This window comes from Gobius niger, assembly GCF_951799975.1.
Source record: "Gobius niger genome assembly, chromosome: 14".
NCBI classification, from domain to species: domain Eukaryota; kingdom Metazoa; phylum Chordata; class Actinopteri; order Gobiiformes; family Gobiidae; genus Gobius; species Gobius niger.
The window spans coordinates 13,039,054-13,052,610 of record NC_136865.1 but is presented as its reverse complement, the minus strand read 5'-3'; the positions used below and the strand labels follow the sequence as shown (position 1 = coordinate 13,052,610).

General features: G+C 41.5%; 1 protein-coding gene across 2 annotated transcripts in view; it reads right to left on the bottom strand.

The window, feature by feature from the left end:
* Positions 1-13,557, bottom strand: part of adcy2b (adenylate cyclase 2b (brain)) — a 50,800-nt gene that overhangs the window by 17,792 nt on the left and 19,451 nt on the right. For both annotated transcript variants that reach the window (XM_079571216.1, XM_079571215.1), the window contains exons 5-13: positions 11,407-11,555; positions 9,792-9,903; positions 7,331-7,458; positions 6,305-6,463; positions 5,919-6,051; positions 1,575-1,751; positions 1,456-1,496; positions 1,164-1,244; positions 913-982 (exon numbers count right to left, since the gene is read on the bottom strand). In XM_079571216.1, coding sequence (XP_079427342.1) covers positions 913-982; positions 1,164-1,244; positions 1,456-1,496; positions 1,575-1,751; positions 5,919-6,051; positions 6,305-6,463; positions 7,331-7,458; positions 9,792-9,903; positions 11,407-11,555 — 1,050 coding nt within the window. The remainder of the gene's footprint in view (positions 1-912; positions 983-1,163; positions 1,245-1,455; positions 1,497-1,574; positions 1,752-5,918; positions 6,052-6,304; positions 6,464-7,330; positions 7,459-9,791; positions 9,904-11,406; positions 11,556-13,557) is intronic.

Below are 13,557 nucleotides of genomic sequence, written 5' to 3'. Positions count from 1 at the left end.
TCTAGTCTGTGTGCGTGCCCATGGCAGAGCTTGGCAGTTTCTAACTTCACCCCGTTTGGAGCCATAGGAATATACTGGGAGAGGCCAAATGCTAACAACATTTTTTTTCCCTTTTTACGTGGCTGAGGGCGCGCACAAAGCCCAGACAGGTACGCATCAACTCGTCTAAGCTCAGGTAAGAACATATCCCAGTATCCCAGGAAAAACGGTGGCCTGTTCCTTTAAAGCTAATATTAACCTAAGCTTATTAACCTGGTCAAAAGATGAATTAATTCGTCATTACCCAAATATAAAAGCTTCTTGAAAAAAAAAGTGACAAAAAAGCAACAAAAAAGCAACGAAAAATTGACAAAAATATGATGAAAATGCCGCAAAAAAGCCACAATAGCGATAAGAAATGTGATGAAAAAAGAGCAACAACACAAGGAAAAAGACCCGTTTAGATCAGTTTTGTAGATCTTAGCTTTCAAATGAAGCGTTGGGGGTGGAGCTTTAAGCCTTAAGGCCTTATTTGTAAGCGAAAACCTACAAAACTGCCTTTTTTTCATTTCATTTTTGCTACAATTTTTGAAGCGTTTTTGTCGTGTTTTCGCCTCTTGTCAGTCTGGTTTTCATAGTTTCTCTTCGTCTTTTTTTCCTCGTTTTTTGACGCGTTTTTGTCACTATGTAGTCGTGTTATTGTTGCTTTTCCATCACGTTTTTGTTGCGTCTTTGTCCCTTTTTTGTTGCATTTTCATCCTCGTTTCCGTCGCTCTTTTGACGCTTTGTTCAAGAAGCTTTTAGATTTGGGTAATGCCAAACTGGAGAAAACGTGCTCGGTTCAAGAGGGGAGTAAGAGGTAACTCACTGGCACGATGAATCACACCTTTCACCCCAAAGACAAAAGTAATTGCTGTTTCTGAAAGTGCCTACCTCTTTTTCCAAGGTTTTATTGTGAAAGAACAATGAGATGCGCTGAATGCCCTCAGACTTCAGCCACTGCCTGCAGATAGAAATGAGACACAAACAGCGCGGGCTTTCGGGAGTATCTGAAATCAATTCTTCATCTCTTCAATTTGTCCCGCATGCAGTCTGGGGTAATGGTGGGATGAGAGAGCGGATCTGCCTCTCTCGTTGCAAAGTGTCAAGAATGAAAAGATAAAGGAGAGAGAACAAGCGCCTACTTTTGGGAGTTGATGCCATCGATGGTACGGATCATTCGCTCGTTCAGCTCCTCCTCGAACCTTCTCCTCTGAGACTTAGACCTGCCATTGACAAAAACATGGTCGCTTTACAGCATAGTAACATCATGGTAACAAGAGAGAATTCCCCCAAATACTAGGCTTAATGATTGATAAGGTTGACTTTTGGATCCATGGACAAATACTCTAACCACTGAGCCAAAGATACTACACATTCCCCAATCCAATATGACTCCTTATGTCTTTGTGTTTGCATTAGAAACTCCATATTAACCTTTCTCGCCTCTGAAAGTGGTACTGCCTCATTGGAACGTCCTGTAAAAAGAACAGACTTGTATTTGACAGCGCTGATTTCTGGTTTCTGGTTATGTAAAACTGCGTCTCCGCGCTCACAGTGGTGTTGATCTTGCCGTTGTCGGTGGTCATGCTTTCTCGATGATGGAGGTTGGCAAAAGGCTTGGCAGCGCCCCAGGACTCGAGATACCGGGTCATTCTGACAGAGGCTCTCATCTTACCCCCATCCAGAGAGGGGCGGGAGCGGACGCCAAGCAGAGGGCTGTGCCTCTCAGTCTGCGGCGATCAACAAGGGAAGGTGTAAGCAGTACATTACAATACAATAATGCTGCACAATATAACAGCAAATGACTGTTTATCAGGCTACGCAACATCCATATTACTCATGATTTTCTTAGTTCAATTTGATCCTTGTTTTAATCCTGTTTCAGTGTTTTTGAGTCTTGCTTTGACAAAATCTTCTTTACTTTTCTTTATATTCAATGGAACACACTGGTGAAATAGTTTAGTAAAATATTGCAATAACTTTCTTCTAACTCTCTAAGTCAGGCATAAAATACTGCATTATTCTTTTCTTTTCCCCTTGCTGTTCGTCGGACATTATCATAAAATCTCTAAACAGGATGCATTTCATATTATACTGTGCCTTTGATAATCCGATATTCCATTAAAAAAAAAAGTTAGAAAATTCGAAAATCAGTATAAGTGAGCGCCAGGTGCTTTGGAGAGCCGCCTTGTCCACAGTTCTTCACCAGTGACCTCACAGTGAGTGTTTGGACCCACTTGAAATATTTTCACTGAAGAATGATGCACCTGAGCTTTTATTTTGAAAGTGTATTTCAAGAGCCTCTCCACCAAGGCGCCACCACTTCAGAGAAATGACATGAAATAGCATTGCCCAAAGCTCAAAGCAAGCTACTGTAAAGGGAATGAAATAAGCCTTGTTTTTAATATAGCCGTATGTTTTTCAAAACGAACCAAACACCCCCACATTTGTACGGTCGGCTGTGATAATTGGATATAACACGGAGGGCCACACTGAATTACATAGTAGCATTTTTCTTGTTGATGAAATATTGCTAAAGTTGTTGACCTGGTTTATGATTAATATCTTTGCAATTACAGAGACTACTTACGTCAATGATGCTTTGCTTACGATATACCGATACTTGAACAATCCTTTTTTGATACCCATACTACAATATTTGTCATCTAGAACCATAAAACAGAATTCTTTTTTTTTTTTCTTCTCATTTATCAATACCCAGCCCTACTCAAATTACATGAAACGAAAAGTGACACAAGGTTTCGCATCTTCTCTGTCAGCAAAAATTAAGGTAAACAATAATATAAAAAAGTGATGGAATTTGTCAAACAGGAGAAACTGTTAATGATGGGATTTGAAGTCATACAACTAAAGCCATTTTTTTTGATAACCCATTGTTGATGTCCTGCTGATAATTCAGAGCTTGTTTGTTCATGTTTATGAGTTTGTTGAGAATGTTCCGGTAGTGTGGCTTTAATAGATCAAGATTCTGTGCCCAACCACAAACAAACAATGATGGAAAATATATCAGGTTTTTGTTGTTATATAACTGCGCCACATTCATAGAGTCGTCAGATATGTTGGCATCAAATACAAGAATGTGACCCTAACCTTCTATGCTGTAAGAGAAGTAAATAATCATTGACCTAATTCGAAAACGGCGCTGATGTGCGTTTCCTGCAGGTATGGGAGCAGTTCTGACAGTGACAATCAATAGCAGTGACAGAGGAGATGACACCTCCTTGATCCGCGCGGCCTATTTAAAGCTTTGATCCACAAGAGTGTCTTCAGGCCACTCACAGCTGGTATAACATATCCAACAGGATTGGAAAAGGCATTCATGTTCTTCATGGCATTGTGTATTATAGTGTGATTACAGTCAAATTAAAGCTGCAGTAAACAGACAAGGCTAATCAAAGAAATCATATCAACTCAAGACAAATACTCTCAGCTAAAGAAGATGATCAACCATGCTAACTTCATCAGGGGACACAGTGAGGTCATGTAAACTCAAGTTCAAGACCAGTTGATGCGTACCTTTCTGGTCTTTATGCGTGCGCTCAATCGTGCAAAACGACCAAAGATGTTGTTAGCATTTAGCCTCTCCCAGCATATTCCTATGGACCCAAAGTGGTGAATTTAGAAGCGACCAAGCTCTTCCACGTTTTCCATATTTAAATACGATTACTGAGTAGTTACACGATCCAACTATAGTTACACAAAATTAACGATGTCTATTTTCTAAGCGGATAAAAAGGGGTACTATATTGTAACACCTTAGGAGCACTTCGATGTCCTCACAGTAATATCTCCACTTTATTGCGTGCACGTCGAAGTGCTGTTTAATGTTATGTAACTACTCACGCAACTGTATTTAAATAGGGGAAACGTGGAAGAGCTTAGTCGCTTCTAACTTCATCCCCGCTTGGGTCCATAGAAATATGCTGGAAGAGGCTAAATGCTGACAACATCTGTGTGTGACTGACAAAGCGCACACGCACAAAGACCAGACAGGTACACATCAACTCGTCTAAGCTCAGGTAAAAACATATCCCAGTATGGAAAAACGGCCGCCTGTTCCTTTAATTCTGGACTTGGCAAAATGTACAAAGTTAAAACTGGAGAGAAAACCGTGAATGCAGTATAAACTCTAAAAATAATTAGATTTTTTTTTTATGAATCCTCAAATTGTGTAAAGCTCCCCTCAAAGGTAGTACTTGAAAAAAATCAAAAAAAAAATCAAAGAAACACTTGCCAAGACCTAAGTCCATACAGATGGCAGACTATGAGCACAACTGCCTGGAGCAGAAACAAAGACGGGGCTCATACCTGATTTTTCAAAGAGTGGCGGTGTCCCGCCCATGATCAGGGGAGATTAGGAGGCAGAGTACTGTTAAGCACTGCACTGCCGTCTGCCCAGCCAAAACCCCGAGAATGTTTTCAGGAGATGTCCTCAAAACCAAAAGGCCTTAAGAATTTAATTGGTCCTTTGTGTGCTCCCCTTTGTGGAGTTCTAACCAGTTTATCAAGTGCTTTCTGGACACAGGAAATATTAATGACATTTTCTTAAAGGTCCTATATCATGCAAAATCGACTTTTTGGAGCTTTTAGCCATGTTGTTATGCTATTTCCTTATTAAAAACACCCCCAGAGTGGTTTGTGGCTTCATTCACGCAGCTCTCAGTAATCCTCCTGAATCCTGTTCTCTGAGCAGCTGCTCCTCCCTCTCCTGGTGAACGGCTGAGTGTTCAGTTGTGTCGTAACAACGGAACGGAAGTGCTCGACGTCTGTAATGCAATGTCTTAATTCTATGCTTACGGCCTGATTTTAATTTGTAAAACAGCGTTTTCATTATTTCTGTCATAAGAGAGAAACAAAGAGTAAAAAATGAAAAAAAAAAAAAAAAAAAAAAAAAAAAAAGGATGTGCCCGAAGTGCTTCCAGGTCAGCTGTGGCCAAAACAAACACATCGCGTCTGAACAGATCAGTCATGTTTGCGCTGCAGCTGAAGATGGAGCTCGTTACCTACTCTGGACACCTGTTCTTATTCTTAACTAACGATAATGTCACGGACGGAGAAAAAGAAGCGCGTTTGGCTACGAGGACGAGGAGTTTATATTCAACCCTTTTCAGGAAGAGGCCACTCAGCTGTTTTTTCTCCGGGATTCAGCGACTATCACCAAAATATTGTTTTTCTGTGACTGTCTCTGATGGATGTTTGGGGAACCTTCGCCAGAATCAAAGTGGATTAACTTTTATAACCAACGCGAGTCCCACAATGTAAACAGCGATGGACCAGAGTGGTGAGTCAATCCAAACGCGGGTTAGCTTGTGTGTTAGCATATTAGCATGTGTGTTAGCCATTTATGAAGCTGTGTTGCAGATGTCAACTCCTTATAACTGCATCGTGAAGTGACTTCACTTATTGCTGTTTATTTATATTACGGTAAAGTTGTATGCGCGGAGAGAGGGGGCGGAGTTAACTGAATCGAAGCGTTGTGTCTTCCGGGTTTGAAAAATACCTCCAGAAAACACTTATATTTATCACAAAAATGAGTGCTCCATAATGGTAGAGGTACAATATATCATATAAATGCCTATACTTAACTTTGGAATGGCTAAAATAGCATGATATAGCCCCTTTAAGTTATCATTTTACTCCTGGTGGATCTGACCGTATCTAATTGTAGATGTTTAGAGTTAAATGTTTTAAGTCCAGAAAGCTTTGATTTTCACTTTTATCGAATGTTTCCAATTGATAAAAATATAAATATAGACCTTTGATGGCAAAAGAAATGTACTCTACAACATGAAAACACATTGGGCACACATTCTTTTAAAGCGTGAAAATCAAGGTATCCAATAGAACGATGTGGGAGCTTAGAGATTCTATAGTACCTTGGGGTTGATGACCAGGTAAGTGACCACTCCATGCTCCTTAAGGTATGAGTCTCTGCTCTGTCCGTTGCCTGGCTCCACTTTGTACGATCCGTTTAGATGCTCCAAGGTCATAGAGGAGATGTGCACTCTCCTGCAGCAAACAACACAGGCAGAGATTATATAAAAGCCAAAACAGCAGCAATTTGCCCTCCCACATTTGTCATTTGAGTAGTTAATCACTGTGTTCAATCAGTGTGGCTCAAATGGATTGAAACCCCCCCAAAAAGTACCGTCAGTAAATCTACATGATTTGTGAAAAATATCTTATTGCGATTTTTATAGACAACAGCAGCAATTGTCAGATGCAGAGAAGTTAAATCATGCAAATGGGAAGAGGCTCTTACCCAGGCATCCCTCCTGCTTCCATGTGATTGGCTAAAGTGACATCGTGCGACCAGACGTCGTACTGCCACTTCCTGAGGCCGATGACGCCACAGAGGACGTTTCCAGAGTGGACCCCGACGCGCATGTTGATGTCTACGCAAGTGGCATCTCGCACTTTCCTGTATGAGAAACAGTATCAGTCGCACTTTTTTTCATAGTTTGGCTGGGGGTGCGACTTATACTCAGGTGCGACGTATATATCAAAATATATAATTTCACATGTTTGTTATTTTCACACTGACAGCCGCTAGAGGGCGCTGTAGGGCTGGTGTACCAGTGTCTGAGACTCCTGTACCACTGAAGAAAAAAGTGTCGAGCGAGCGAGAGACTTGTGAGGAACTGGCGAAAAGCGGAGGTTACTCTTAATGCAATGAAGAAAACAAACAAAGCTAATCACGGGCTAAAAGCTAGATGGCCACAGCAAGAGGAACGAGTTCGCAAATGAGATCTTGAACAACGTGTTGCCAGGAGAGGCTTGTAAACAATGCAGCTACGCCTCCATGCCCAGGTAGTTGCCAAGGATGGTGCGACTTATACTCCGGAAAATACCGTACTCGAATGCTTCTCTTAATTTGATTTCTTGTCTAATATAATCAAATATTTAAAAAAAAACATACAGAGGTGCATGATGATGCTTAGCCTTACCCAAGAATGATTAGCTGTACCACTTTTAACACACTGAGGACAGTGATTTCTGACTTGTATCATGTTACGAGATTAGATTAAATGTCAGGAAAAGCTGACCATCATATTGATCCACGAAGCCTGTGTGCTCCGAGCAAAGCAGGCATCTTCTGTCAAAGTTTTCATCGATTCGAGATTGATATTTGAACCGAAGGCTGCTCATCATGCTCGCGTTATGCTGTGTTTGCGTTCGGGGTTTAAACAAAGCCTGGCCGTCCTTCTGCTCAATCTGTCTGACGGGCGCCTGCTTGTGTTTGTGCGAGAGACAAAATAGGAGAGGGAGAGAGAGCTGGTATTTTTACTTGATGGCCTCACACATATCCAAGCCCATCTTCACGCAGTTCCTGGCGTGATGAGGCAGCGACTCGGGCAGGCCAGAGACGCAGTAGTAGCAGTCGCCCAGGATCTTGATTCTCATGCACTCGTTCTCCTTTAAAAAAATAAATAAATACAGAAATAGACTCCAACACAATGGACCGTACATTTTTTAATAAAACATGACAAACTGATATGGGTTATCTTATGGCTGATGCTGATTATTAAACTCCAGAGCAGCTGCGAGTCTAAAATGTCAGTATGTTAGGGCCAATCTGAATCATTCTAAATTAACTACATACATGTCATAAAAGAGCACTACTGCATCAGAAAACTCTAATAAATAAAAATATTATTGGAAATAAGACATTCAAGCAAATCAGATTTCATTTAGTCATATTGTTGGCCTATGCGTCAACCAGTATATTGATTTATTTCAAATTAGCAACATTTAATTTGTACATGAAAAACTGAACAAATGTTGCTGGATATACTGTAGTAACCCGGGCGGAATACAAGAGACTTTCAAGGTACCTGTGAAAGCTGTATGCTGCAGTTTTTTCTAGCAGTGGGAAAAAAGTTTTGTCCTTCAATATAAAACAACAGCAGGCAACTGTGCAGAAAGACCTTTGTGCGTTGGGTATCGACTACTGACAAAGCCTGTATTGATCGTGCACAAGCAACTAGTAGTTAAACTTTACATTGCTATGACATTGTTGCTGAATGAAAGCTTTGAAATGCGTGTATGGGATGAAATGGGACGTTAGACAATGGACCACAACTATCAATTTAAAATGTACTTGCACACACTCTCTCTGTCATGTTGGTAAAAAACAACAACAACAACTTTGCGTACAGGATCTTTAAACATAAATGCTCTATCTCCGGCACATTTACTGTAGTTCAGTCTATCCATGGGTTTTGAGTAAAATTAGGTTGTCACAGCAATAAACAATCCAAATCACTGCTTTTTTTTTCCAGGAATAACATGTGACTGAGACTCGTGAATAATGAAACAAGACACTAGTAATACTGCAGAGGGCAATGTGGATAAAGTATTTTGCCCAGGGGACACAGCAACAGCACTTTGACTAAGTTTCTAACCACACACCGTCAAAACTTTACCCACACTGCCACTGCCGCTTCACAGGCAGACTTCTTTTAAATAATTGATCAAGCCCGCACTACTTTCTCAGTTATTATGGCATAACATACCAACATATAAAAGGTAAAGGCAACGATGTGAGTGCCATACTGTACTCTTCTTAAGTTGTCATTTTACATCATAATTTTTCCTCTTCGCCTATTCATAACCCGTTGCACACACAGTCACATCCACAAGGCTAAAAATCATCCGCCCACTCCAGCAACACATTAGCCGGGGTTCTTCATGTGGGATGTGTAACAGCACTCGTTTTGGGCAGGTTTATGTAAGCGTGGCTAAGAGGGCTATGTGGACACTGCTGCCTGCTGGACAAAAAAAAGCTGAGAGAACCTGAATCAGCTTTGAAGAGCTGCATAAAAGAGCACCCAGAGGAGCGTCAGACGGACCCTGACTAGCCCACACCGATCCACAAAGTGCTCTGGGAAGGCTGAGACCAATGCTCGCCGCGGGACACAGGAAGCAGTAGTTTCAAGGCCGCTTTTCATCCAGCTGAGAGCAAAAATGAGATGTTTTTCTCCGTTACTCCGCTACTGATGTGAATATTTTAAACCGAGACCAAAATTTGGGCCATAAGGGCCACACAAGCATATATTGCAACTGCAGTGTTTTGGTAAGAGTTCTTCAGTCTGAAAAAATGTGATCAGGCAGTGTGACATGTCTCCCGCTCGCCTCAAGCTGAAGTCGTCCCGAGCATTTCATTTTGTGCTCAAATCAATCACTCTAAATCTAAATTAGGGGTTCTTTAAAAATAGCGTAACCACTTAATTATCTGCCTAAAAAGATCCTATTTCTCTGTAATAACATACCATAACTGTGATTAATATGCATAGTAATTTACTTCGAGCGATAAAAAGTTTTAGTAAATGGGTCTTCTGGGAAACAAGATTTGGGAAAGTGATTCAAGCACTAAGATCTTCACAAAGAAGTTGACCTTATCTCACATTGACTTTGTCTTTCCAGGAGCATGAAGTATTATTTCCTACTATAGGGAAAGAATTACTACAACTAAGTCTTCAGTCAGTATTCTTAACGTTAAGGTATACTTTATAAATCCCCGTAGGGAAATTTGTTCTCTGGATTTGACCCATACTCTACACTGGGGGAACCTGTAGGAGCAATGGGCAGAATCACCTGGCAGGAGGATTAACGTATCGTACATGTTTTTAGTGGTATGAGAAAGCGGAGTACCTGGAGGAAACTTACGCAGACACGTGGAGAACATGCAAACTCCACAAACAAACAGATTAGGAATTAAAAAAGTCTTGGATTTGAGTGGTGGTTACCTTCGCGATCTGGTCAAACTTCCCAAAAAGTTCATTGAGCATATGTACGAGTTCGCCAGGGGAGCAGTCACTGGCCAGTCGAGTGAAGCCCACAATATCTGCATACAAAATACTGTAAAGAACACGATCATTATTCAACATTAGGCAGAATAAACAGAATTGCACTAATTTACAGTGAACAATCTCATGTTGTACATTGTAGCTTTCCCTCTTTATGCAGCATCTGTCCTCGGCTTTGTTCTAAGGAGATTACCCTCTTAACTGTGTGAGTTTGTTATTACTGGAGGGATAATTGGCAGATCGACATGGAGACACACAAACACGCACTGGATGATGAGCATGCATGCACCTGAGCCCCACTTAAAAGGGAGACAATGCCGCTGTCCCGCCTCTCCCGCAAGGCTTCAGTGCGCTGGAAACCAGGTTTTAGAGGACATTCCTTGGAGAATCTCTCACATTAAGCCAGGATTTGCGCTGTCTGCCGGGTTTTCTATGAACTCTCCACTCGTGATATAAAAGTGGGAGCGAAGGAGAATAGGGGGTGTACTGTATGTAGTGCTACATTTGGCAAAGTGACCCCAATGTACAATAGAGGTGGATTAACTGGGAGAAGGTTTGGGCCCTCGGTGTGATAATGAATGGGAATGTTGGAGAGGGAGAAGAGCAGGACAAAGAGGAAAAGAGGGACCTTATTTTGTTCCTCGAGTGAAGGAATGGATACTTGAACAACAACATACACATATAGCAGGTTGTACAAATTAGACAAAAACTATGCAAAGTGCTTTTTCATAAAATATTTGACCTTCCAAGTAACACCAAGCCTCGATTAACATCAAGTCTGGACTAAACTGGGTCTAAAAAATGCCAGTGTTGTTCAGTTTATAAGAAAATATGATCGAACATCAATTACATGACCCTGAGTACAAAAGCGCATGATTCATTATGCGAAATAAACAAAGCTTGGGGTGTAAGACACTGTTGCTTTTCTGCTTCCACTCTAAAGACTAAATGAAGGCATCAAAGAGATAACATGAATACTTTCGCTGTGCCCATTAGTCTTCGGATCCAGTGGATTCTTTACAGCCAGTGTTTGGTTTACTCTGGATATTAGGTGTAGCATATGTGTGTGCTTTTTTAGGAAAATATAACAAAGTAAGTGGTGCTTAAGTACTCTCGATGACTGAAAGATCAGTACTATTGGCATAAATATAATAACAGTACCACCCCTTCACATCAAGTTGATGTGAAGGTTGTAAATGAGACAACACATTGAATGAAGTATATCCAAGGGGAAAAGAAAGGTTTTAACTATGGCGTCAGTCGACATTTGTATAGCATTGAGATTTTTCTTAGGACTGAGCTTAAACGGCCTCAAGTATGAAGCATACTTGTAAGTGAAATAAATCCATTTCCACAGTAAAAAAATCAATCAATCAACAGAAACAGCAAAAAATTAGAAAATCTACAATGCTCCAATAACAGAAAGTCAAGAAATGCAACAAGAGAAGGCCGTGGAGGAAAAGTGTTTAAGGCAAAGGCTGTAATATGTGATCCTTGGGATTAGACAAACAATCTACTTCTGTGAAGAGGCGCAGAAGAGGAGGAGAGACCTTACCTGACATTGGTGTGTCTCTGCACGTATAGGTTGTGAAAGTTGTTGGTACTCTCCGTTCGACCAAAGTTAGGCCCCTGAAGCCTCTGGATGATCTCGGCTTTCATCACCCGAGCAATGTGCGATGGCAACAGAGATAAGAGCAGACGTTCCTGCAGACGCAGAGCCACAGGCAGAGATTACAGAGGGCACGGTCAAACGGCAATCACTAACTTTATATGCAGAGGATACACCAGCGGTCTGTTGTCTGTGTTCAACTCTTGATTTCTCAAGAGGAATGATCAGAAAACTCTTAACGCTGTCTACACGCCAGTCTAAAAGCTGAATTGCTGAGGACAAGGCCGATAATGAGGGAAATAAGCTTTTGGAAAAAGATAGAGAAGGTGCTTTTTATCATAATTGTCTTTCATGAAGTGCAATTTAACTTATCAAAGCTTTGCTGTTTTACTTTCTCTGTTGGATGATGTTGGAACAAATCAAACACAAGCTATTCATCAGTGGAGAGACAAAAGATTGATGCCTCTAATCACTCGTCTCCTGGATTAAGTGGACCACTCATCCTTTCTCGTATTCTTTATTTATTGTCATGTTCTGTATTTTCCTGTCTGTTGTTAACGGTTAGTGGAATTACATGCCACTAACTGCTTACACAGTTTTTTGATTAAAGCCTTAGTCCCGGATTTACATGCAGTTTAGAAATGTGGTTGGAATTGGAGTATAGGGCAGTAGTTTGTAATTTTCCCCCATCTTGTAAAGATATTGACTGACTATTGAGGCGTGCAGAGGTTTATTACGGTTGATGATGTCAGAGAAAAGAATATACATGATTAAGTGTAAATGTATTGCGTATATATATCATTTATATCAGTTGAAAAGCTCTACGCAAGCAACTCTTTGCCGCAAACAGTGCAGCCTAGAAACTACAGAGCTAATATTTTACCTCCTGAAGAGATAACTTTAATGATGGCTCATTCAGGCTAATTTTTCAGCCAGAGGCAAAGAGAGAAAAAGACAGGTGCAGAAGAGAAATAGCCGAGGTGAGCGTATTTTACAAATGAGCAGTCTCGGGTCAGGATTTGAATTATAAGTCTGAAGAAAAAGTAGTAGCTAGGGTTGGCATTGGACTGTGCATGAATTGAACTGAAGATTTGAAGGTCGCTGATTCTTATGAAGTGCAGTGGTTCTCGAAATGTGATGTTCACGGTCATCTCTACTGGAAACTTTGTAAAGCAGAACTAAGTAACGTGTTTACCTTAAAAAGGCCTTTTCGTAGTCCCTCTGGCGGTAATACACGTGTTAATGGGATGATTGGGGGGGGTCTTTCATCTCCCCCTGGTGTCTCTGTGATTTCACTGACATCCTGAGAAGCTGACAGACTGATGGGCAAAGCTAACTGCGGGCTAGCGCCACTTAAACAGTATTTACAGCCAAGTTTGAGTGGAAAAAAATCTCCATTGTGTAATTGGATGAACGATATCCCTCTCTTCCCTTGTCTTTTCAGTTAGCGTAACACAACGTGCTACGACACCTGCAGTGGTGCTTTTGGCCTCTAAAGGGAAAGGGCTACTTAATTTATGCATTAGTCCTGCATTTGAATAAGGCATTTTTCTGGTTTAGACATGGTTTACACCAAGTCAGTGCTGGACTGGACATCGGGAGCACCGGGAGTTTTCCTGGTGGGCTGACGTATTTTTGGGCCGGTCGGGCCAATCAGATCAAGAGATTGGCTCCATAATACCTTACACCGGCCCATATTACCCCTCCTGGAACCGTCACCTTAACGTGGTGGAGGGGTTTGAGCACCCAATGATCCTGGAGCTCTGTTGTCGGGGCTTCGTGCCCCTGGTAGGGTCTCCCATGGCAAACAGGTCCTATAGGTGACGGGTCAGACAAAGAGCGGTTCAGAAACCCCTTATGAGAGACCTAGAGGCCCAGTCAGAACCATGAGGCCGTCCTTCTGTGGACCCACCACCTGCAGGAGGAGCCATAGGGGGCGGGTTCAATGTGATTTGGGCAGCTCCAACAGCTGCCCCCACGACCCGGCAACGGACAAGTGGAAGAAGATGGATGGATGGATGGTCCTTATTAGTGCCAATAGCTATTGGCATCCCTATCATCATATGGATGCAATTACACAATTCCTCCTCTTGAGGT